Source organism: Meleagris gallopavo, chromosome 3 (assembly GCF_905368555.1).
Source record: "Meleagris gallopavo chromosome 3, MGAL_WU_HG_1.1, whole genome shotgun sequence".
Lineage (NCBI taxonomy): Eukaryota > Metazoa > Chordata > Aves > Galliformes > Phasianidae > Meleagris > Meleagris gallopavo.
Window position 1 is genome coordinate 1,266,754 of NC_139406.1, and position 25,966 is coordinate 1,292,719.

Below are 25,966 nucleotides of genomic sequence, written 5' to 3' on the forward strand. Positions count from 1 at the left end.
AAAATCCACTGAAGCTGCCCTGATTTCTTCCACAGCTATTATTGAGATGCACTGGCATTTCTAAGGGCTTTTATGGCCTCCTCTCTTGATGAGAGGCTTGTAGGTGTGGGGTGTTCCTTTCTGTGTAGAACTTACAGATCTAATTTCTCGGCAAAATCAGTTAAATCAAAAATCAGGGTCTGAAAGAAAAAAATACGTAAATTTTATTTAGGTTCTTTTTTAACTAGAAGAGCTGTGGAACATTTCTGTCGCTATCAGAAACACTTCAAAGAGTACAGTATGGACAGACAGATGGATGTGAGGCCAGAGTGGTAGGCAATATTAAATCCCAGAGGAGTTTTAACCAGGCTAATGCAGGGTTGGTGTGGAAGCACTTGGTAGACAAGAAGGGAAGGTGTCCAGATATTGTACCTTTGTGTGATAATTACTGCGTGATTCATGTAGGGGAAAGCATATCTTTAATATTCAGCTGCTACTGTATCAGAAAGTTTCCTAATATGAAAATATTCATATTTACTCTCTCTGAGTTTACAGTGCTGAACATTAATGCTGACGATGAGAAATAAAGTCGCAGGTAGGGTTACTTTGAAGTAGGTTAGTGGATGAATTTACTGCACGCTAGCTGTTTTCTGCTCATTATCTATGAAAGTACAATAAACTACCTTGCACTCAGATTATCTGTCAAAATAAAGGAGAACCACAGAGCCAACTCAAGCTGTGGAGCCCTTGCTGCCACATTGTTGGTACATATAATGACTGGTAACCTCATTATGATCATGAGGTAGAAACAGATACGTGTCAAAGATGTATAGTAAAAGAATACCTTCATGATTTTATATTACATTCATAATCTACTTACATTTCTGAATTATATTCTAAGTGCTGAGCACAGCACCTTGCAGCATCAGAGACCTAATTCTAAACTGGGATTGGGGTAAATTATTCCTTTGTTTGATATTAACTTCATATCAGACTATGAAAACATCAAGCAGCATACTCAAACTCTCCATGATGACAATGTTCAGGTCTTGTACAGATATTTTTTCCAAGGCTATTGAAACGCTCTTTTTGGAGATGGTAAATGTTCTTCAATAGACATAGTGCAAATGTCTAAACAGTGCAAAACACCAAGGAAATAGCACATCTGTAAGTAGGCCTTCTACCTCTTCTTTTTGAGCAATCCCTACTCAGAGAAAAGACGGTCCTGAGTTGATTTCCAGAATTTCTCTTCTACTGAAGAGCATTGCCAGCTGCTCTTTGAAGCAGGACTACAGACTCTAAAGTTTTTTCTCTTTCTACTATTCCTTCTGGAAGTACCTGAGAAACAATAGGGTGAGCCTGAGGCATTTAATGGAGTCTACAGTGCTAGTTGAAGTTCTGAAATGATAATCTGTGCATACTATAGAAGACATACTATGTTAATTGTTTCCAAGTGAACATGTTTCTGAAATGGCATCATTTGGTTTGGAGTGGTTGGTGGATATGGATCGCAAACAAGGTACATATTACCTTTGCTTCCCTATTCTCAACAACAAATCCAGTCTGATATCAGTGTTTCTGAGGTCAATAAAATGTGCTGTTAAGAAACCCTCAAACTATTTCTGTTCAGCAGAATGGTACTTTTACAAAATTATGTTGAATTGTGTAGTTAATTCTTTAGTAATGCATATTAAAACTTGAAGAAGTACTTGCATGGGAACTGTTGAGTCACAGCCTAAACTACTAAACCCCACTGATCACCTGGGGAAAAGAACCGGGTCAACCCTGGGAGCACAGGTGAAGGCAATTCAGCTGTGTGATCGAAGGGAGGGCCTGGCTGCACCTCTCTTAGACCCCCTTTAAGGGCTGACTGCCACTGTGGAAGGATCTCTGGTTGGAGATTCCTCCCTTGTGGAGTCTTTACTGTGAGCCTAGATCTTTAGAAACAGGTCAGCACTTTTAGTTTTCCTTTGAAATACCATCCTATCCACACTGGTCCCTTAGCTGTTATGCTCCTGTATCGCCCTTCTGCTGCATTAATCTTTCCAATTGTAACAGTACTCCTCCTTCATTTATATAATACAGTACAGGCTATCTATGACATCAGTTCTCCTTATATAAAGTTCATGTAACAGGAATTGCTGTAGGTCTTCGAAAAAGGATGTGAAGACAAACCTAAGCATTGCATCGAAAACCACAGTGCTTAGAAGGAAAAATGAACCTCTCCTCTGTGCTGACTCAGTACTGAGTCTCAAGTTGCAGCACAAAGAGGAATATGGGTTCAGTTCTAAACTGTGACACGCAGTGCGTGATGCCATATTGTTAACTTTTTCTCTCTTTACTGCTGGTCATCCTGATAGCTAGCTTCTCCCTCTTACCATGCCTTTGTCAGCCATCAGAGCCTAACTATGTTTAAATAGCAGATTAATCACCTTCCTTGAAACATTAACAATTCCCTTCTATTTAATTTACAAAATCTCGCATTTCTCTAGTGCTTTTACTACACATTCACATAAAACAAGATTGTTGATCATTTATCTACTTCATCTTTATTTCGTACCTCAAATCAGAAATCCATTTTGCCCGTGTAAGAATGCTAGACATACTGAAAACCTTTACAGTTTCCAGAAGACTGGGCACGTTTTCTATCACCGTTTTTAAAGTTAGTGAACAACTGCATTTTCTGAAAATTATTTCAGGAAAGCAGAAAATACTTCAATTTCTAGAAGAAGAAATACTCTTTGATTACTACTGCAATTCAATCATTTATTTTTGTTCCTAGCCTGACTCCCCTGATTTACAGAAAATATTATAAACAGTTATGAGGCACAGAAATATTTCATGATGATTTTTGTATCAGCCATAATGTTGTAACTCCTAACTCAGAATGCTGTTACACTGTCATAGGTATTATAATACAAGTGATCATTACTGATTAGCAGCACATGAGCTATCACAGCAAACGAGGCTGCAGCAGAAGCTGCTGCTCCTATGCAAATAACCCTAACAAAAAATGGAAATAAGACAGAAGATCAGTTCCTTAATAATATTATTCCAAAATTCATGTTTCTAAAAGTAGGGCCTTGCTACCAAAGAAGAATTGCATACTATGGGAGTAACAGAAATTGAATGCAATCAGTGCCAAGCTAGCAGTGAAATACGAAGCTACTGCCATATTGCACATTTAGAGAGTGTAGTTGCAGATGGGCACAAATTGTAACTTGGTGTATGTATCCAGAAATTCCATTGGTGCTCTGTGCCACTGGAATACATCTAGCCACTATGATGCGACGATTAGAAGCTTTAAAGATGCTGCATCTTCTTTGCACTTCAAACTGCTGAAACAGTATTAATAGTGTTAACTGTGCTCTTCCCTCATTCAACATTACTCTGAAATTTGCATAGTGAAGCTGATGAATAGTGGTGGTCAGTTGCACGACAATTTTACACCAGAAAATTCACGTTTCTGAAGATAAATATGAATATTCTATGTTGAAAGGAATATATTTTTTGTTGGTGGTTTGTTTCTTCACTACGGACTTGCTCTTACTTAATAAGATATCCTATTCTGCAGAATACAATGAATTAAGAAGAGAAGATTAACCAGAAGAATCTTAATTCCTCATATCCCCAAATTTGAAAAAATAAGCATTTAAAAAATGAAGGAATAAATCCTGGGAATAGTAGGATACACAATATATAACAAATAATACAACTCATAACAACGGAAGTGGATGAAAACATGAAATAGAGATGCAGTTTTGTGAAGCTTAAGATCATAAAGAAGCAGAGGAAAACAGGAATATAATCTACTTATAAATTACTCCATTAGGATATTGCAAAATCTTTGCCTGTTCCTGACCCGTAGTTAGCAGAGGAGCTGAAGGCTGTGGCAATGTTTCTAATGACAACCTTCAGCTGCACCATATGTATTCCATTCCAAGCCATTCTATGATTCTATGCATTTATAGGACAGATACTATCAGGACAGTGGTTGCTTCTTCAAATGTTAGATTTGGAACTTGCTTTCAATTTTGAATTTCAATGTACTATATTTATAAAGAGAGGAAAATAAATTGTGAGTTTCAAGGTATTTAAAGCTTCCTTTATAATTATATTTACTTGCCTTAACTATTATTTTTCCTTATTTCTCTATTCTGAAAAAGCCCTGTGAATCCTACAATCAGGCTCTGGATATTAGCAGGGTGAATACGGGTGTTCTTTTGTTACCATACTTCATCTTTGGTAGGATCCAGCTGAAACAGTCATAGGACTCTTGAAACTCTATTTTCAACCATATAATATACTTTTTGCAAATGAGCAAATAACGTGAGTTGTCTTGGGTCTACGTCTGTAGAAACAGAACTGAATCAATAATTCATTTTGTTTGCATTTATGAGATGGTTATCAGGCCTTTCAGTAACCAAAACAAGTAGCCTAAATAAGAAAGATTGAGCCATGTCTCATCTGGGCCACCCAACTCCTGCAGCCCTTTTATTCTCCAAGGATGTCTAGAGAAAATTTCCAGTCAGAATACTTAAATGTAACAAAGACATCAGCACTTGGACATGGAGTGATGTTGGAAGCAGCTTGGAGGTGCTACGTTGTGCTGTGAATGGGTTAAAAATTCAGCTTAAAAAGAATAGCAATTAAAAAGACCTGCAATCTGTGTCACAGTTGCATCTTTGTTGTTGCCTGATTGTGTTACTGATTCATCAATTCAAAAGCAAAAAAGGTTATTTTCCTTGTGGAGTTCTGTCTACTCACTCTGCAGTCAGCATATTTTAAGTTTAGCACACACAGTGTTTCTTCCTTTCTCTTTTGTTTTGTGTTTCTTCCATTCTTTCTTTTCACTTCACAGTACGCAGTATGTTGTTTTCTACTGTGTTTTAGGAGTTGTCCTTTTCTTTCCCTTCACTCTTTCAATGTAAATTTTTCACAAAGTATTTTCCCTCTTGTTTGCCTGTCTCCATGCGTCTTGCTTCTTCTAAAACACTGACTCATTAGGATAGTAGGGAAAGAGCCAGTTTTAGCTGGATTCAAACAATAATTCACCATTGTTAAGGTTATTTAGAAGACTGAATTGTGGAGGCAGTACTGCCATACTGTGGTAGTTTCTTAGACACACATCTTTCCAAAGAGCATCTTAAAGCAAACAGAACCTCTCTGACAATGATTCCATTATATGAGATGGTCACAACTGTTACATTAAGCAAATTAACAGATTTTTATCTTGATATCTTTGCTAATAATTATCTGTAAGAAAAGTGTCATCTTTTTTTTTTTTTTTTTTTTTGCCAGCCAGTGTTATTCCAGTTGCTGAATGCTTCACCTGAAGTCCTTCATCTACTTGCTTGAATTAATGGAAGAGCAGCCTGGCTGAAAATGAAGACAGCTCTGGTCTGACTTCCCTGATCCAGAGATGAAAATGCAGATAATTTCCAGTTACTCAACAAAATCATACCACATAGTTTTTTTCTATTTTCTACAGATCTGACCTCTTTTGAGAGCATCAGAAAATACTCCACAGCTCTCTTGCTATACAACCATTTTAAAGACCTTTGATTTTCTATTTCACAGGAACGTAACACATTAAATTTTAAAAGCAGAACAAATGGAAAAGTTATCTTTGAAAAGTCACATTAGCTACAAGGTCAGTTGTTTTTCCACATCAAAAAATAGTGCATGGGGTTAACAGATTGCTGTCTTACACAACTTAAAAGTCTGCAATTTTCTGAATTAAGCACTTCACTTAGTTCAAACAACCACATTACCCTACAAAGCACTTAGAGGAAATAATATCAATAACCTCTCTCTCTGGAAAAATGTACCTTGATTGCTCTGAATGTTGGGGGAATCATTGAATCCTGAAGTGAGTAATCCTGGAAATTTATTTAAAAGGTCAGTAGTGGAGAAACTAGGATGGCCTAAAAAGAAGATGAGCGCAGTTTGAGATGGATCTGCATTGCCTCTCAAGTTCATCTGGGGAGCTGGTCCGAAAGATGCTGCACTGAGGAATGGTGGTGAGTTTCATAAAGGGGAGGAAAATGTACAGAGGGTTACCTCAGTTACACGTCCAGAGAGTGTCCTGCTGCAGAAGTTACACATATCATTGTCCAGGTGCTTATAATTTTTACCGTTCTCTGAAAATACCTAATGAATTAACCAATTATAAAATGAAACCTTACCTATGACTTTTCCTAGGAAGAGTGCCTTTGGGGAATTGAACTGAATGTCAGATGCTGCTGGCAGGCTATAAGTTGCTGGAGGATAGTGGTCAATCTGTGAAAAGAGAAATGAAGTGATGAATATTTCAAACGGATCCTCCTGTTCACAGTGATGGCAAATGAGACCTGCATTTCAAATTTTATGCCAACACAATATATATGATATATGCTGATATGCTCTGCTTCGTTCTGATAAAGGAGAAATACCAGTCAATACTCCTCCTTCCATATCTGCCATCTGTAAGATACAGAAAGCCTGGAAAGTACAACATTGGATATGTATGCATTCTGGTTGTTGTAGAATCATTTCAGCTTTTGCTTGCATATTTCCATATAATTATTTAAAACAACAGAAATAACATCAAAATCAACAACAAAACAGCAGGGTAAGTAAATGCATAATTTTAATTTGGGACCTGTGTACTGCTAAATCTAGATTTACATGCTTTGCCCAAATGCGAATAGCTGGGAATTTGAGACTAATGCAGGCGTTGTCCATTCGCCTTCTCTCTCTGAAAATTCATAAATTAATAAGACATACATTTTTGTACTTCATGTTTGTTATTTTCTTTTTGAAAATGCTGTTCAACTTAATTGGGATGATACCTAGAGAAATCTAAGAAATACGTTCTAAAGTAATCATTGTAGCTAAATAATTTATTCTGGTATGGCACAGCAATCATTTTATCCTGTAACAGTTTTTCCTGTTTATTGAGTTTTTTTATGTAAAAGAAAAATGTGGAGAGAGGAAAAATAACAAATGGCCTAAGCTAATAATAGTACTATTAAGCTAGTTCAGTACAGCCCAGTAGAGTTTTGATGCTTGTAATTTATAATTTATGTGATGAGTTTTTACTTTTTTTTTTTTTTTTCTTTAACTGCTTATAGTACAAGCAGAACATTAGTTTTTATTATTATTATTTTTTTCTTTGGCCTTACTTAGGTGGGAAACATTCTTATTTCAGAATACGAATAATAACAACTCAGTTCTCAGAGCTGCTATGGTACTTAACAGAAGGGTTATTAAACTGTATGGTATAGAGTTTGGAGAGTCATATTAGGGAAAGAAGGATGAAAGGACGTACAAAGCTTGATCCTCCAGTCTCTCAAATGCCAAGATTTTAACTGCATGTAACTTCTTTACCTGCAATAGTACTCTTTCTCATACATTTTAATGCACAGAATTTGTCTTCTAGATTCTCCTTTCATGTGCATGACAAAATAAACTGCATATTACCAGGTACTCTGGTACTTGTCAACATTGACAACATTTCCAAAGTCAATCAGGAAGTGTTAAGTATTTATTTTTATCATGACATGGAAACTGACTGGTGGGTTTAATTAGACACTAGTAAGTCTTAATAACTATTATCAATCTGTCAGTTCATCTGTCAGTGCATTGTGGTGTCCTACAATCATAGCAATGGTCCAGATTTCCATTTAAAAACTATAGGGATAAGTAATAAAGCAGTCATCCCTGACTAAGAATGCTCATTGTGTCCACAAGATTTACCTTCAAATGAAAAGTTAATTTAAACGAAAAATCACTGTGAGCTTTTACATGCATAAATACAGTGTTAAGGATGTGGGAATTCTGGAATTAAAATAAAATTGGTGTGTTAGATATGTGAAATTACAGCTTATTTCTTTGCAATACTGGTCGCTGGAAGAATATCAGGCTTCCTTCTATCCATGCAATACAAAAACAGCTTTGAGGTCTAACTTTACAATCATCTATAATTTGGGTTCAGATTACCTAGCACAAAACCTAAATCTTAGTTATTTTAGGTAATAAAACATACTATGTTTGCTAAGAAGCTCTTCTGAGGTAATGTCAAAAATTCTTCAGGAGTAAAAGAGTATTGTAACCCTTACTTTGTCCTACCAGACACAATTCTCTAGCTTTTTATTTGTATTTTAAACAAGTAAAAATATACCATTATGCTATGACTGATAGCAAAATAATGACATTATAAGAGAGTTGGTCTGAATGTAATGCCTTCCATTATATTATGTTGGCCCACAATGTGAGAGCTGGATGTTGATGGTTTGCCAGTGGAAGTTGAATCTTCTTATCAATTTTCCATTAAGTTTTGTTGTCATGTAATAGCTAGCAGAAGTTGGACAAAATGGCATCTGACAAGAAAGTGTATATGAAGCAGTGTGTGTAACTGAACTCCTCCTTGTGGAAAAAATGGCACCCACTGACATTCATGGGCTCTTGCTGAGTGTTTGTGGAGATCCAACAGTGAATGTTAGCACAGTGGGTGGGTGGTGCATTTCAGCAGTAGTGATAGAAACAGTGAGTCTCCTCTTTTGTTGCGGGTTTTTATAAGTGTGACATGCAGTTCGTCGCTGATGAAAATGCATAGCTATTGGTGGTGACTACGTTGAAAAACTGCATTTTATATATGAGAATGTGCTCTATCAAATAGTGTTATTGAGCTCTCTGTATGTTCTAGTTTCCATGGAAATAAAGAGGAGGCATTAGGTTTCCATGGGAACAAATAGGAGGCATTACTTTCAGAGCTGCCTATGCATATGGTCACCAGTTCTGCGACTTTGGAAACAGGGATGGTGTCAGAGTGTGGTGGAGGAGGAAAAAACAGGGTTCTAGGGCTGTGCTGCCCTCTCTCCTCTCTCTTCTGTTTCTCCAATTTAGTGAGAAATCTATATCTGCATGAGCACAACACCCCAGCACAGGAATATCCACGTGCATGCCTATGCACTAAAGTCCTCCACTGAGATTTCTTTGGCAAAGCTTGAAGTGATAGACTACAGCAGCCATTTCAGAATGGGTTCAGTTTTAAATGTTTTAAGGATTTAACAACTCTATTTGTTAAGTTTTGGGTTGTTTTGGTTATGGGTTAAAGTAAATACCCATAAATAAATACTTTAAAGTTGTTGATACTTATTTCCTGTCCTTGTCATCAGGAGAGGGCAAGTATTTGTGATTAGCAGTAGATCTAGATCTTGCTCCACTGACAGCTCTAGCTTCTCCTATAGTAAGTGAGAAGCCTGCATTTCTTTCCACATCCAACTTTATGGGATGTAGGATGCACCCTTCTCTCCAGGGACCAGGCATGAAACAGTGCACCAGATCACAGCACTGAGTGAATGGTGAGGTTTCAATCATCTTGCTTTAATTGCTTGTCTTGGTTCTAAACTAGCATTATTATTATTTTTTAGCTTTTATTATTATTATTATTTGTAAGAATTTAAAAGAGGATTTAAAAGAGGATTTTTTGAGGTCAGTAAGTTAAAGAACCACACTGAATTCTTTCCAAAGTTGTGTTTTACTGCCATCCAGTGGGGTGCTCAATTAAGCAACTGGAACTGAGCTATCTGCAATCTCAATATGAAATACTGGTCTGTCATTTTAATATAAGACAGAGTAAAAAAGGAATTACTGGTATCAAATGATATTTGAAAAAAGATTTTAAATTATTTAATGAGAATTAAATAGGACCTCTGCACACATAAAGTTTAATGTCATGAATTTATATTAAAATTATTAAGTTACATGTAGGATTTTTCTTTGCAGTTATTTTTCTTTAAAGAAATCGTTAACTTCTTTTGATCTTAATATAAACACAAAGTGTGGCTTTGAACACCACACAGATGAAAGTACAGGGCAATTTCTGAGGAACCTGCAGCTTCAGTTCTCAAGTCAAATCACACCAACCACACTGTCTTTATGTGAAATTGCTAGGATTTAAGCAGAAGTTCAATAAAATGCTATTTCTTTTAAATTAGTGTTCACTTGGATAATGCTACTAATCTTGACAGTAGTGCTTAGATTAACAGGCATATCAATCTAAGGGCAAATACACTGTATACCATGTCTTAGAATTCTCAGAAAAATCATATGTAATTATATAAAAATGTATACAGTATGTATACAAACACATTTTATTCAGTGCAGGTGTATCTACATCTGTGTTGTTGTCAAAACATTCTGTTTGTATACACTATTAAGCTAAAGTTTTTCTTTATGCTGAAGTCATTTTATAAGAAAGATTTTCAAAATGATATGCAATAGTAATGCTGTAAGGCTTACCCTTGCAACATCTGAAGATCTTTACTGTTGTGTTTACTAAGAGCAGAATAATGAAGGGGATGTGTTATCCTCATTAGCAATGCATGTGGATTGCTTTGGAAGCAATGTCTCCTATTTTATTATGTTGGCCAACAATGTCAGAGGTGGATGTTGGTGGTATGGCAGTAGAGGTTGAACCTTCTGTCAATATTCCATTAGATTTTGTTGCCATGCAACAGATGATAACAGAAGGGCAGTTGGATAAAATTGAGTCTGACACGGACGTGTGTACGAAGAAAAGGTGCATAATAAAATTCCTCCATGTGGAAAAAATGGCATACATTGACATTCATGGGCTCTTGCTGAGTGTTTGTGGAGATCCAACAGTGAATGTTAGCACAGTGAGTTGGTGGGTGGTGCATTTCAGCAGTAGCGACAGAAACAGTGAGTCACCTCTTCTGTTGCAGGTTTTTACAAGTGTGACATGCAGGCTCTTGTTCATCACTGATGAAAATGCATAGCTATTGGTGGTGACTATGTTGAAAAATAACGTTCTGTGCTCTATCAAGTAGTGTTAGTGAGCTCTCTGTATGCTCTTGTTTCCATGGAAATTAATGAGGCATTACTTTTGAAGCAATCTACATAATATTTATCTTTTTATTACAGCAGTGATGTATCAGTTGTATTAAAAACCTTATCCAGTCTTGGACAATGGCCTTTTGTGCTAAATGCTGTAACACTGCAGAACAATAAGATGGTTTCTACTCAAAAAAATACTTACAAATTTAGAATAGACTAAGCATGAGAGCACAAGCTGAAAAAATACAGCATGTAGGTGTATAAATACAGCTCCTCCTGAGCATGACAGTAATATAGGACAAAGCAGGAGTAGGGTGCCTTTAATGCTTTCTCCTTTTTTAATACAATTAGAAATGAGTAAATTTGGTTGGTAGTTATGGCAATTCCTTAGAATGATCAAAGTCATTCTCACTGCATGCTCCTTCCTTAGTGTGGCAATGGTGTTTCACTGATCTTTTTCTGCCAGAGAGGGTCCTTGGCAGAGGTTATTGCAGATCAAATCAGACAGAGCGAGAACTCTGATAAGCCAGAGGCTGTAAATAAATAGTAAAGCAGATAAGAAGTTAGGACCATAAACTCAGCATTTTTTACTGGCTTAGACCTTCAGCCACACTGCTCATTTGGAACACAAGAAGACGTATACCTCACTGGCACAGTGCAAGGCAAACTTAAGGTTTGCACTGAGTTTTGAGCTTCTCAGAGTTTCTGTAGAGGCATAGGTAATAGTGTTTTAGATGCCACTCAAGCCACTTCAAATCTGTTTTGCCTGTTTAATGCACTGACTTACCTATTGCAGGTTTTTAAATGTATAAGTCAACTGAAGTCTCTTGTAATTTTTTTTTTTTCCCAGGAATTTAAATAAGAAATGTGTTTAATAAGGAATACAGGTACAGGAAAAAAAAATAGATGCACTAAAGAAAATATGTATATCTGCCTAAATACTCAAGTACACTCAAGTGTAATTTGCCTCAATGTAAAAAGCAAACATAAACAATCAAAATCTAAACATTAAACATTTTGATAGATTTTAAATGGAAATTGAGGTGCATCAGAGGCTGGGGAAAGGGACACTATTTACTCTGGCCACTTTCATTTGAAATTTTGATGCTTCTTTCAGATATCTGCAGACCTTTTATTGCTTTTTTTTTTTTTTTTAGTAGATGAGTTGTATCAAATGTTAATGGAATCAATATAATTTCACATTATTAAAATTAGAGGTCTACCTAAAGATGACTTGTGAGGGGTCTGGAGCATATCTCTTATGAGGAGCGCCTGAGGGAGCTGGGATTGTTCAGTCTGGAGAAGAGGAGGCTCAGGGGAGACCTCACTGCACTCTGCAACTTGCTGAAGGGAGGTTGGGGAGAAGAGGGGTTTGGCCTTTTCTCCTAGGCAACCAACAGGACCCAGGGAAATGGCCGCAAGTTGTACCAGAGGAGGTTTAGCTTAGACATGAGGAAGAACGTTTTCTCTCAGAGAGTGGTCAGGCACTGGAATGGCTGCCAAGGGAGGTGGTGGAGTCGCTGTCCCTGGCAGTGTTCAAGAGGAGTCTGGATGAGGAGCTGTGAGATATGGTTGAGTGTTTGTGGTAGCAGTGGTAGTGAGAAGACAGTTGGACTACATGATCTTACAGGTCGTTTCCAACCTTGTAATTCTATGATTCTATGATTCTATGACTTTCACAGGTCATTAATTTGCCCAACATGTGCTGCCATATAATGAAAAGAACCTATTTCACGTTGAGTTTTGATGTTTTTAGGTTTAATGTTAGAATGAAATAAATAAAGATTATTTTCTTCTTGTTTCTTTAACATGAATAAAAATTGATGCAAAAACAGCAATTGTACAGGGTAAGGAGAATATACACACATTCACCATTGGAAATACATAATAGAATCAGAGAATCATTTGAGTTGGAAAGGACCCTTAAAGGTCATCTAGTCCAACACTCCTCCAATTAACAGAAATATTTACAGCTAGATCAAGTTGCTCAGAATTCCATCCAGCCTGATCTTGAATGTCTCCAGGGATGGGGCATATACCACATCTCTGAGCAACCTGTTCCAGTGTCTCACCACTCTTATTGTAGAACTTCTTCCTTATAATGAATCTAAATCTCCCCTATTCTAATTTGAAACCACTTTCCCTTGTCCTATCATAACAGATCCTGCTAGAGTCTGTCCACTTCTTTCTTATAGACCTCCTTCAGATATTGAAAGTCTCCCATTGGGTCCCCCAAGAGCCTTGTCTTCTCCAGGCTGAATGGCCCCAGCTCTTTCAGCCTGTTCTCATAGGGCAGGTGTTCCAATGTTTGGATCATTTTTGCGGCCTTCCTCTGGACGTGCTCCAACAGGTTTCTCCTGTGCTGAGGACTGGTCACAGTACCCTGGGGGAGGCCTCATCAGCACAGAGAAGAGAGGCAGGATTACCTCCCACAACCTGCTGGCCGTGCTTCTTTTGATGCAGCCTAGAATACAGTTGGCTTTCTAGGCTGCAAGGGAACATTGCTGGCTCATGTCCAGCTTACCATCCACCAGTACCCTCAAGTCCCCTTTGGCACAGTTGTGCTCTATCCTTTCATCTCCCAGCTTGTATTGATACTGGGTGTTGCCTCAACCCAGGTGCAAGACCTTGCACTTGGCTTTGTGGAACCTCATAGTTCTCTTGCACCCAGTGCTGGAGTCTATGTAGGTCTCCCTGGATGGCACTCTGTCCCTCAGGTGTGTTGAATGCACTGTACAGCTTGGTGTCATCTGCTAAGTTGCCGAGGGTACCACTATCCCACTAGTGATGTCATTGGTGAATATATGAAAAAGCACCAATCAGAGCACTGATCAATGAGGGACCCATTTGTCACTGATCTCTGTCTGGACATTGAGCCATTGATGACCTATCTCTGAGTACGAACTTGCAACCAGTTCCTTGTCCACTGAGCAGTCCACTTGTCAAATCCATACTGTTAAAATTTGGAGAGAAGGATGTTGTGGGGGACCATGTCAAAGGGCCTTACTGAAGTCCGGATAGATGACATCAGTGGTTCCTTTGTCCATTGATGCAGTTATGCCACTGTGAGTAGTACACCACAAGGTAGTTCAGGCAGAACTTGTCCTTGGGGAAGCCATGCTAGTTATCCCACATCACATCCTTAGCTTTCATATGTCTTAGTATATCTTCCAAGAGGATCTGCTCCCTGATCTTTCCTGTCACTGAGGTGAGGCTAAAAAGTTGGTAGTTCCCTGGATCATCTTTTCTACTCTTCTTAAAAATGGGCATGATATTGCCTTTTTTTCCAGTCACCAGGAAATTCACCTGACTGCCATGACTTCTAAAATGTCATTGAGAGCATCTTGGTGTGTTAGCCAATTCCCTCAGAACTCTAGGATGTATCTTATCAGGACCCACAAACTTATGGATGTTCAGGTTTCTCAGACGGTCACGAGTCTGATCTATGCTTACAGAGGGAGGGGCATTGCTCCCCCAGTCCCCACCTTCTGAACCATTCACTGGAAGGCTGTGTGAAGAGCAGTCGTTAGCGAAGACTGGGGCAAGAAATTGCTGAGTACTTCAGCCTTCTCCCTGTCTGTTTTTATTATCTTGCCCATGATTTATGTGGATATTTTCTGGTTGATGTACCTGTGAAAGCCTTTATTTTTCTTCTTTGCACCCCTTGCCAAATCCAGTTCCAGTTGGGCCTTGTCCCTTCACAGCATCCTGATCCACATCCCTAGCAGCATTCCTATAATCTTCCCAGGCTATCTGCCCCCACTTTCACTACCTGTACATTTTCTTCTTGCTCTTCACTTGCACAGCAAGTCTCGATCCAGCCTTGCCAGCCTCTTGCCTTCCTTTCCCCTTGCCTTCCCTTCTGGTGGGGCTCTTTATCACTTGGCTCAGGAAAATCAGAGTTTCTATTCTTTATATTTAGAAAGATCATTTAGGGTTAAAGGAATTATTTACTTGATCAATATAAGCTCTGATTTATTTTCAAAATCTCTCATATCAATAGCTTTTTATATTATATGGTCATATTTTTTCAGCTCTGAGCTAAAAATTTTCTTGTGACTTCTGATTGAGTACAAGAGCTTAGTTGCTATGGCTAAACTGATTGCTAATGCATTACACAAGCAGATGTATTTCATAGATTTGCTCTAGAAAATGGTGTGAGTTTGCCTTTCTGTTGCTCTTCTTTTGAATAATATATTGCAGCATGGCAATACTTTATAAAGTATCTGTAGGGATTTTAAATAATTCATGTTAGAAGGAAAGTCTCTGCTATTAAAGGAAAAATTGATTTTTTCTTTTTCCGTATACACTGCCCCTTTTTCCGATTATTAGAAAATAAGATTACAGTCAGATATTAGCTATGGTTTGCATGTTTCCTGTGGTTTAAGTCCTGGGTATTTCAAACATGTTCAGTTCTGCTGCTACTTAATTTGTGTATACTATCTGGCTGGTTTATTTCAAATTATGCCCCATCTCACTGAAGCTTGTTGAGTGCTAGGTAAATCAGTCATTAAATGAATCATAGCATTGCCCCAAAGTATGTTGTAGCCATACGTTTGCTTAGACAATGAAGGAAATTGATAAAAAAAGATGTTTTGATAACTACCATTACCACATCTAGTCCTAAGGCAAACATTTTCAAAATGAGACAGAATGGGACAATTTTCAGAGAAGAGTTAAAAATTAATTTTATAGCTCAAAAATATTAGACTTCTTATGATAAGAAAAAATAGTTCAATTTATTTAGCTTCTTACAGACAAGATGAAAAGATGTTTTAACTAGCATCCCTAAGAATATGTGAATCAGAATGACATCTGACACCAAACAACTCTTATCATCTATCAGGCATAGATTTAAAGATCCCTAAGCTAAATACTGATGTCTGCTGAAATAAAATATAAATTAGTTGCAAATACTTTACTGGATTTACACTTAACCATTGGATGATATGGCCAAAGGATAAGGTAAATTTTCTATTATATAAAGTCTTTAAAGCATTTTTCTAGAAAATGTGTTACACTATTATCATTACTTTTTGTGTTAGATACAGAATATCATTTGTTGAAATTTTATGGCTTGTGTTAAAGCAAGATATCACACAGAGTCACATTCTTTTCAAGCTTCAAAACACATGAAACAAGATTTTTAGGTATGATTCTACACTACAATAGTGATAGTAGGTGAAATCATAATTTCATCTAAGTCTGTGAGAAATTTCTGTTCATTTTAGTGAGATCAAAACTTAATCTTTAATTACATGGATATTCATTGCATTTAAGCTCAAGACTATATGCAGACTGTGTCCTTCTACTTTACCTGTTTATGTTATTGCTATTATGCTTACCATTTATTTTATACTTCAGGATAGTTTTGAATTAACTATATTTAATTTATTTTTAAGTGTTTCAGTGTTTGTAATGTTATCTCTACTTCTGTAGTGCAAAGTAGAAGAGGTCAAAATGGAAATAAGAGTACAGACTTGCAAAAATTCTGCTGGTTCTGGGTTTTAGCTGGATCACGGGCAAATCTTTCAGTAATCATTTTTCATTGAATCCAGATATTTCTACTGCCTCTGGTGAAACTGGGAAAATGGAGATCCGTACAAACATATTTTCAAGGCTATTCTGAATGTCATGAGTAGCATGAGACCAGAATACATTTTTAGGATTATTCTGAATCTTATGAACACTGGAGATCAGGCCAGGATTTCCATGAAGCCTCTGGATTATGTTCACTTTGCATGGTCAACAACTAGTATTAGAATCATAGAATCACCAAGGTTAGAAAAAACCTCCAAGATCATCTAGCCTATATTTCCCCATTAAATCATGTTGTATTTTGATAATCTTTTATTGTTGTGTAAATTCTCTCTACTACAGTTCTCCAGATTGTTCTAGCATGAAAGTGGGAACTGTCAGGTGTCCTTGGACAAGATCTTCCGAGCACATGTGTGCAGGCTGCTGCTAGTCTGGAAATATATGGCTGGGCTTGGGAAAGTTGATCTTGTGAAAATTGCTCAGGTCTAATATTTTTCTGGAACAAAGAGGACATTAGGAGATATGACTCATAACAAGAAATAGCTTTAAAGAATACAAGAAGAGTTGGAGATCTGTTTAAAACGTGTAAGAGTATCTTAGTATGGAAATAGAGAGGCTCAATCTAACTGCGTTGAGCATCAACTTTACTCCATTAAAAAGTAAAGCACATCATACTTTTTTGTGTTTGTTAGTTTGTTTTATAACATACCGATATGGCTTTTGTTCAAGGGAACAGTAAGCAGGCTTTGAAACCTACTGAAGTCAATGGAAGTTCTTTTGTAGGCAGTGAGCTTTGGATCAGAACTTATTGTCTGAGACTGGTAAGGAATGCATTGTCTCAAATTAACGTGAGACAATCAGCAACACTTGGTGGACTGTTTTACATTTAAAAGTATTTCTTTGGACAGAGCCAAAACCTGTTTGCTCTTGAATGGGAAGACTCAGGAATGTTTTCTTGCTGAAGACTTGGTCTGGGAACAAATATTTTCAGCTTCGTACAGGAAAGCTGGGAGATGATACCACTGTATCCTGTGAAGGCAAGGTACAAGCTGGTGTCTTCCTACTTCCTTCTCTGCTGATTTAAATTTGTAAGGCCTGTAAGATGGAAACAGAAGATCCTTGAAGCCGGAAGCTCTGACTCCAAGGAGCAGTCTTGACCACTCTGAACTGTAAGTAAGAGAACGTGTACATTTGTCATTGTCATCAACTGACCATCACACCTTTGGATGACCTGTCACTACCAAAGTACCCTCTGACAGTAAGATATCACTGGATTGAGGAGAGGTGAAACACTTCACTGTGTTTGTGTTTGCATATCTGCCTGTCAGTCTGTCTCTCCCCGTTTTCTATCTTTTTTCTTATCTTCTTCTATTAATTCACTCTTTGTAGTATCCATTGCTTAGGTATTGTCTTAGAACTTTTAGCATATATATAACTCTTGTGCCAAAATACTCTTACCTGCAGTGCTTATTAATAGTTAATAGCAAATTAGCCAATTTTACCTCCAATTAGAGTACTAGTTGTTGCTAGAAAGCTCTCAATAAATTGATTTATGTTATTCCTCTGAGTCTTGGATGATTCCATTGCAGTAGCGACCCCTGATGACTAGGGGAGGCATGACGCAGGAGATCCCTGCTGAACCACGAAGCCTTCTAATGAAGACAAACGAAATAAAGCTTGCCTTCCAAAAACTAAAGCTCAGCTCTTGAAATGTCATTTACTGGGATAATGCATTCTACATCTGTCAGTCTGGGTGTTTTCTTGTTCACAGGTAAATTAATGAGGTTTTGTGGTTACAAGTATTTGGTATTATAGTTGAGGTGAGAGAGAGGAATTATTAGCCAATCTCAGTTTTATGCCATTCATTTCAACAACAGAGAATATGTAGATATTCTTCTTGGAATCTATGTCATTTTTCTTTCCCGATACCTAAATGAACCATGTATATTTAATCTTATCCTTGAGAAACCACTGGCATCACAAATAAGAGCTTGTTATTTAATGTATAACTAAATATTGATTTGTCTGCAGTCATTGAATTAGAAAACTGAAATGGAAAACCCATTTGAGAGGTGTTTGCTGCCACCTTTCATATTGACTCTCTTGGCATACTAGAAATAGGGATATAATTATAATGAAAATAATTCACAATACAAATATTTGTTCTTGTGCTTATGTTATGGATATATGATATTGTGAATGCATTTATTTTGAAGCTCAACTTGATATAAGTTGGCTTAGCAATAGGGATCAATGTACTGCCTAAGGAGCAATACATTTATTTAGTAAAAAGAATCAATGTATGCTAGTTCTAAAACTTTCCAGTTTAACTTGTTATGTGAATGGACTTGTTTTTCTCAATTATCCTGCTTTACATAAGCACTGAACTTGCAATGAGACCTTTATCCTTGCATCCACCAGGTGCAAGGACTTTTTCTTGAGTTCCACATAAATTGTTTTGAGTTACAGTGCACCAAGAAAGAAAGTTGCATAACAAGAAATGGACATTTGACAAATCGTAAAAAAACAGCTAAAGGTTGGCCATAAGTCACTGTGATGAAGCTGAAGGAGAAATAAAAAGGAGGAAGTGGGTGGTTGTATAACCACCTTAGATGCAGCCTCACATGCTCAGAGGGACACTACCGAATATTCATGAGTTCTTTGAAAAAAAAAAAAGAATATGTATACCAGTGTATTGCATATGTATGTCTTAACTGTTTAAATGTAGAACCTGAACTGTAGGAGCACACACACACTTGATTTATTGAGTCGCTTGGTATGTGTAGTGAGAAATAAAGGAATGCCACATTCTAACATCAGATTGGAGTTAGAGAGTTTTCTTCCCAGATTTCAGATGACAAACTCAAAGTCCAACTGACCAGAGAGTAAATCTGACTTTAAATAATAATAATAATAATAATATCTCCTGGCTTCCAGGATGAAGTCTTGTATTGTTTAATAACAAGTTTCTTACAGTGAGAATCGTGAAAAAGCTCTGGTTCACACAGTTCATGTGGTAGCAATTTATTGCCTTACTGCAGATTTTTTAAATCTCTCTGTCACTACGAGGTTATTATAGCAAGTTAGAAAGACAAATTTTAAGCATGAACTTGCTATTGCAACTTCAGAAATACTGAGTGCTCTTGGTTTGAAGATTTGATGTGAAATAAATCATTCTTGTGACATTTTTATACAATGTGGAAGTGTTGAGTAACAGCACCAGGCAAGCAAGCCGTCTTCTTTAAAAATAAGCAAATCAGCTGCTCTTCAGTTTGGAGAAGAATTTAGCAGGAAATAGAAGTCTACTTAAATGTTCTTTGCTTAGATCTGCAAGAGAAAAGCCATACTTCATGATCTGTCCTCTGGACCCTGGGAAAAATTATACTGGTACCATACATATTTTATATTTGAAAGAGGTACTCATTTTCAAGTGAACAGTCTGGTTAACAGATCCATCTTTGCTCCTATCTCATTTATGTAACCAGATAAGTAACAAAATCAACCTCTTACAAAAAACAAACAGAATTGGATAGAAAGCTTTTTCAGGATACTACAAGGGTGTTATTTCTGGATATTTTTTTATATGGGTTCCCTACTTTCCCTGTTCTTGTATGTGCACCAAATGGAGTCCCGTTTAATTAGATTCAAATGGATCTTTTTCCCAATTATATAAAAAAACTGTGTTCTAAGCAGACTGATTGAGAGATGTTTACCTCAGCGGGGAAACACTAAATAAAACATTTCTTGCTCTTGAAACCTTTAGGTGACAACTGCCTCATAATAAACTGAGAAGAAAAATCATTAGAATTTAAATGTAGGTGGGATGCAAGACTGGTATATTTAACTGAGTATGTATTTTCTGACTGATTTCATCTGATTTCATCTGATTTCTTCAGCAAATCATAAAACCATTAAAGTTGAAAAAGACCTCTAAGATCATCTGGTCCAACCATCATTTTTGCTCTTTATCTTCCATTTAGCAGTGAGAGAGAGAGAGAGAAGAATAAAATCGAAATGCTTCAGCACACGAGAAAGATGCATATATAAAAGTGCAGCCCCTGGCCTCCTAAAATCTGAAAAGCTGTTATAAATATCACCAATATATTTTTCAGTACATATGTCATTTTATTAGTGTTAATTTTAGTTGACAGCCTCAGTCAAATGACATTGTAATCCATTGAAAAGGTTTCATTTTAGTGTCTGGAAAAAATTACTTTCAGGGGTCTATTTTAATCTGTAGGTAGATTATACTGTGACAGCTACACTTTTGGCTTGGTTCCCAAGGAGACTTCCTCTATTTATATTTCATTTGTTATTGTTTTTTCATTTCATTCTTATGAACTATCAAATCCATATTAATCCATCCAATCTATCTGACTCTCCTGCCAATAAAGCTGTTCTCATACCCTGCTGCAGTCTCCATGCTTGTAGATGGGACAGCCAGGGAATGAAAACAGAGTTCTGTAATGACTACACAGAAAAGGCTGTCTAGAAATACTGATTTCTTCTTGCAGAGCTCTCCTCAGTTATTTAAATACTATGATATTATCTCTAAGATTTGTGAACTAAGATACAAAAAGTTCCTGTCGGTGTGGTACTGAAAACTAAGTAGGCCAGAAGTACATGTGCCATCAATAATAATCTCCTGTCTTAGACTCCTGCCACATAAACACTAAATAATCTGCTCATCTTTCCTTCTATTTCACTGAACAGCAGGGTAAATTTAAATTTTAAGACACTCTTATTTGCAAACGCAGGTCTTAAGGCATGATATTTATTTGTATGCCAGCATCTACTGCCATTTAAGATGCTGTAGGTTATCCCTCGTGGTTTTCAGCTACTGTTCCAGATTAGCGCAGGTTTATCCTAAGTCTCTGGCTATTTCTCACTCAGATGTTTCTGATGTCCTTGAGCATCTACAATGATATATGTATTATCCCACTAGAGCAAGGATTTGAACAAATATGACTCAATGCAATAGAGAGAATAGCTTTTGTTAAGTCCTAAGACTGAGATTTCCAAGCGGAAGACCTTCTACTGTATTTTTATTTCCCAAATTGCACTGGTATCTTCAGGGGAATGCTACAAGTTACAAGCAATAAACTAGATGGAACCAAAACATGTTTATTGTCTGCTTACCTGTAGTATGATGTCCCGTTCATTCCGTGTGATGTTAACAGTATGGGGCTGTCCGTTTGCCATGTTTCTGTGGTCAACATCAATGTTATATGGCTCCTTGGTACCTCCTAGGCTGTACCGAATTTGCAGATTCCCTAATGAAAGCAATGTGAAAAGTACCCTCAGGTATGTTGATACTTATTCACCAGCTGTTTTCCCCCTCTTTATTTCCTCATACAACTATTTACCACTTAACATTTAAATTGCTCTCATAGCTGCTATCTGCTGCAGGAGAATTCTAAAAAGGGCCAGTATTTTAGATTGTTCAGCTATTGGACGGAAAACAGCTTTCAGTTTACAACCCAGAAGCATGACAATGATCAGCATCACAAAACCAGTGTTTGTACATTCTCTGGATTGCAAACTGAACAAATCAGAGCTATGCCTTGAACAATGCAGATAATTATTTCAAATTTGAGCACAGCAAGTAGCACGTTGTTATTGAGATTATTATCCCTGCTGTAGTAAAATTATTTGAAGTCATATAAAGTATATAAAGTTTTTTTTTTAAAGAATAAAATGATGTGCCTTGGATAAAGATTTGCACTGGCATACAATCAACACAGGGGATTTCCTTGCTCTCATGTTTTACTGTGGTTGACATATGACCATCTGGATTTTACTGAAATTTAATAGCATGTGGTAGAATGAAAACTTCAGGTTATATTTTTAGAAAAGAGTAATCAAAAGTACTAAACTGATATGCTGCCAGTTTTTTTTTTTTTTTTTTTTTAATTTTCTAAACAAGTGTCTATTCTTCATAGCAGATTTTAACATTCTGTTAAAAGGAAGGATTTTTGAAAATGGAAATGTAGACCTCATTATTGATAGAAACCTGAAATGTTCTGGGCCCGGAAAGTAGCTCAAGACCTTTAAAACTACATAATTTTCAGGGGTAAGAAAAGCATCATTCGGAATTGAGATATATTATCTTTTTATATTTCTCCAGAAAATGATCTATCTCCAACGTCCAATAATCATAAAATTTTTTTATAATGTATTTTATGTGACATCCACATTCATAGTTGGATTCTCAAAAAATAGTGCATTACACTGATACAAGTTGTAACGATATTATTAAGCTTGCTAGTGTTTGTTGATGGACACCCCTGCCCTGCAGTTCATTTAGGTAGCAGAAAGAGCTGTGTCTCTGAACCAAGGAGATAAGGAAGCTCTGCTGAATCTTTTTACTAAGGAAATAGGAGATCCTGCTTGGAATTGGTCACCGAATATGTAACATACTTCTGGGAAACCTGCATATGTAATATAACTCTGAGTAACTTCTGCATACGTAATACAACTCTTGGAAAACTTCTACATATGTAACACAAGTTATGTATATATACTGAAGATCTTTTGTATAAGGTATGCATGATAGAAGGATTACCCCCATGAATCCAAAGCTGCTACTAAATATCTAACACTCCAACTTGAGTCTTAGAGTTTCCTGATTAACCATCATATGGTAACAACGCTTACCATTTACTACAGGGGATGTTGCCATTGATTAAGAACCATTTATTTCAGTGCCTACATGTGGTTGCCTAATTATCAGCTTCATAATGCTATTTTATGGCATGGATCTAGCTGTTACAACAATTTTTTTAAGAAATGGTTTGTTGTTTTTGTCTGTTTGCTTTGAGAAGAAGTGTTGGAAGCTTCGGCTAGTGAAACCCCTCAAAATTGAAGACATTTATATCAGACAAAATCTAGTAAAGCAGAATCACTATTCAGGTCTTGTGTATTTTACTTTTAAATGACAAGGGTGAAAATAATTTCTCATCAGTTCAGAGTTCAGCTGAATGTCAAACTGATGTTATTATCATGATGTTCCTTCAGTGGAAAGAGTCCAAAGCAGATACTTACCGGATGGCTTGACGAGCACTGCCATGAAGTCCTGGGTATAGGAACTGATATACAAAAGGACACAAGGGGACTTGGTGGTACTGAAGCTGAAGCTGAGTTCTTCTTTATTCAAGTTATGGCTGGTCGCTGTAATCTCAGGATCTGTAGAACTCAACAGTGTTCGGCTAACTAAATCCTTCATGCTAGTCCCTGGGGAATGGAAGTTGTAACGAAGCCACATTCCTTCTTCAAAAAATGCTCCAACATCTTGAAAATAAGAAAAAAAGAAAAAAAGAAAAAAAAGAAAACAACAACAACAAAAAAGAACCACAAAGGGAAAGTCAAATTGAATGTGCTGACACTTCTTGTATGAAACATATTACTGTTGACCTGAGCAGTACTAATATGCATATGTTACTACTGCTGCATTATTTAAAAGCTTTCCCAGTATTTAAGTTAAAAGCCTCACTGTTTTCCAATGATAATGAAAAGGATAATGGAGATTATACTTTGCTATGAAACCTGGATGCCTGGATTCACACAGTTAAGGAAAGATTTCCTTCAGGTCACAAAGAATATATATACCTACATTCCATACCAATACCACAGATCAGAAGAACTGCACTTGAGATTTAATCTCATAGAGGTCTTGCAGTAGATAATGTTCCACAGAAGGAGATACAAGGACGAGAGATTTAGGAGGCACCATTAACAAACACTGTCAATGAAAACGAAATGCAGAAGTTCTGACCAGCAAATTCCAGTGGATCTGGAATAACCTCACAAAGGAATGAAGATGACTTCTGAACATGAAATATTTGAAATGTCATTAGACAAAACAGTGTAATATAATCTTCTTCAACCACAGTCCTTCATGAGAGTTGCCTAATCAGGATGCCTTATGGGAAAAAAATTAACTGGGGGGCTTGACTTTTGATGGCAAACAAGGCATAGGTCACCTGACATATAGCTCCCAGGAGGTGCTGCTCCACAAAGTTTTCAAAGCAATCTGAGAAAAAATCTCATTTTTAAATACTCTGGAGAGAAAATAAAACTACGTTTACAAGGGTTAATACTTTAACTAGAAAAAACATTATTATTTTTCATTATGATGAATTCTGCCTATCTTTTAACACTGAAAACATAATTCAAGGTTGACATTCTCATAGTGAAGGCTGATTTTGACAAGCCCCTATGGGAATCACTGCACAGTTGCCTATAATTTGTAGAGTACAGTCTTCTTGGTCTATTGGGAATAGCTGGACTAGTTTCCTATGGCAATCATTCATTCGCTGATATTGTAATACTGGGTAGGCTTTGCTACCTGGAACAATAGCATTAAAGGAAAATACAAACTATGTGTGATCTTACTTAAGGAGACACCTTTGTGAACATTCACAAGAGATTAAAGAAAGATGAATAAATACTATGAATATAGCAAATAAGTACTGTAATTGAAGAATAGTTGGAAGCAATGCTCAAAAACGTCAGCACTCATTAAAAAAAATCCTTCATCACTTAATATCTTCTGATATATCAAAAGTTGCCACAGGTTGGTACCTACTCATCTAACTTGTGGAAAATCAATACACTATCTTTATTTAAAAGGAAATATTCTTTTATCCCCTTTTAGTACTTGGAGTCATCATATCCTTCACACAATTCAAAGCAAAAGCGTTATCTCAAAACATACGAACATACATACATTTACATACATACATTTTACAAACTATGTTGTGATATAGACTGACTGAGGAATAAGTCTGCTGTCTTTATTCCGAGTATCTGAGCACAGAACAGATAAGAAGATGGGTGAAACTACTGTAGGTTTTGTTGATGATCCTTTCTAGAACTTTGCTAAATCTGGTTCTAGAAAAGCTTTATGGTTATCTGTTCCCACATAAAAGTTCTCCAAACCTCAAAATATCATAGTCTATCTCACTGTGTGGCCACATAAAATACGGAGTCAAGTTGTGATCCCAAGGTACTATAAGTAATCTGATCATTCTGATAGATTTAAAACTATCATTTGATGGCAGAAATCTTGAAATAGTCATAAGACATGCAATTCAGTTTAACAGCTATATTTTACAGTCGGGCTCAGTTTAAGTAGTCCTGGATTAAACATGAAGGATCCTAACCTGAAATTGTGATGCTTCTGCAGTTCATTGTGGGGTTGAAAATGTGTGGTTGTACTTAAAGTAGTATACACTACTTAGTACACAATGCTTAGTAGCACTAAGCATTTATAGACTGGCTTGAAAATATATCCTCACAGCATCTAGTTTATTCTTCTTCAACACCTGCTTATGGTTTACACAGGGCATGGTATGCTGGGAAGTTCTGCTACCTGACAGCGACCGCTGGCAGTCCCTGCAGAGCCTCCAGTAACACACAGCAGACTGATGTGACATTATGTACAGCTTTTTTCTTCCTCTGACCCTTCTGCTGCTTGTCATGCTTTTTATTTTAGATGTGATTTTAGGGATTGCCTAGTGGCGTGGTTGTCCAAGGTATTGTGCATTGGGACTACTGGGACTTTCAGTCCTGACCTCAGTGCTGACATGGGGCCGAACTGGAA

The 25,966-nt window shown here is 36.9% G+C and overlaps 1 protein-coding gene across 1 annotated transcript in view; it reads right to left on the minus strand.

Annotated features, from left to right (window-relative positions):
* CNTNAP2 (contactin associated protein 2) overlaps nucleotides 1-25,966 on the minus strand; it is a 791,915-nt gene that overhangs the window by 58,634 nt on the left and 707,315 nt on the right. Inside the window, exons 19-21 of the mRNA XM_010708239.3 lie at nucleotides 23,407-23,652; nucleotides 21,502-21,635; nucleotides 6,168-6,261 (exon numbers count right to left, since the gene is read on the minus strand). Coding sequence (XP_010706541.1) covers nucleotides 6,168-6,261; nucleotides 21,502-21,635; nucleotides 23,407-23,652 — 474 coding nt within the window. The remainder of the gene's footprint in view (nucleotides 1-6,167; nucleotides 6,262-21,501; nucleotides 21,636-23,406; nucleotides 23,653-25,966) is intronic.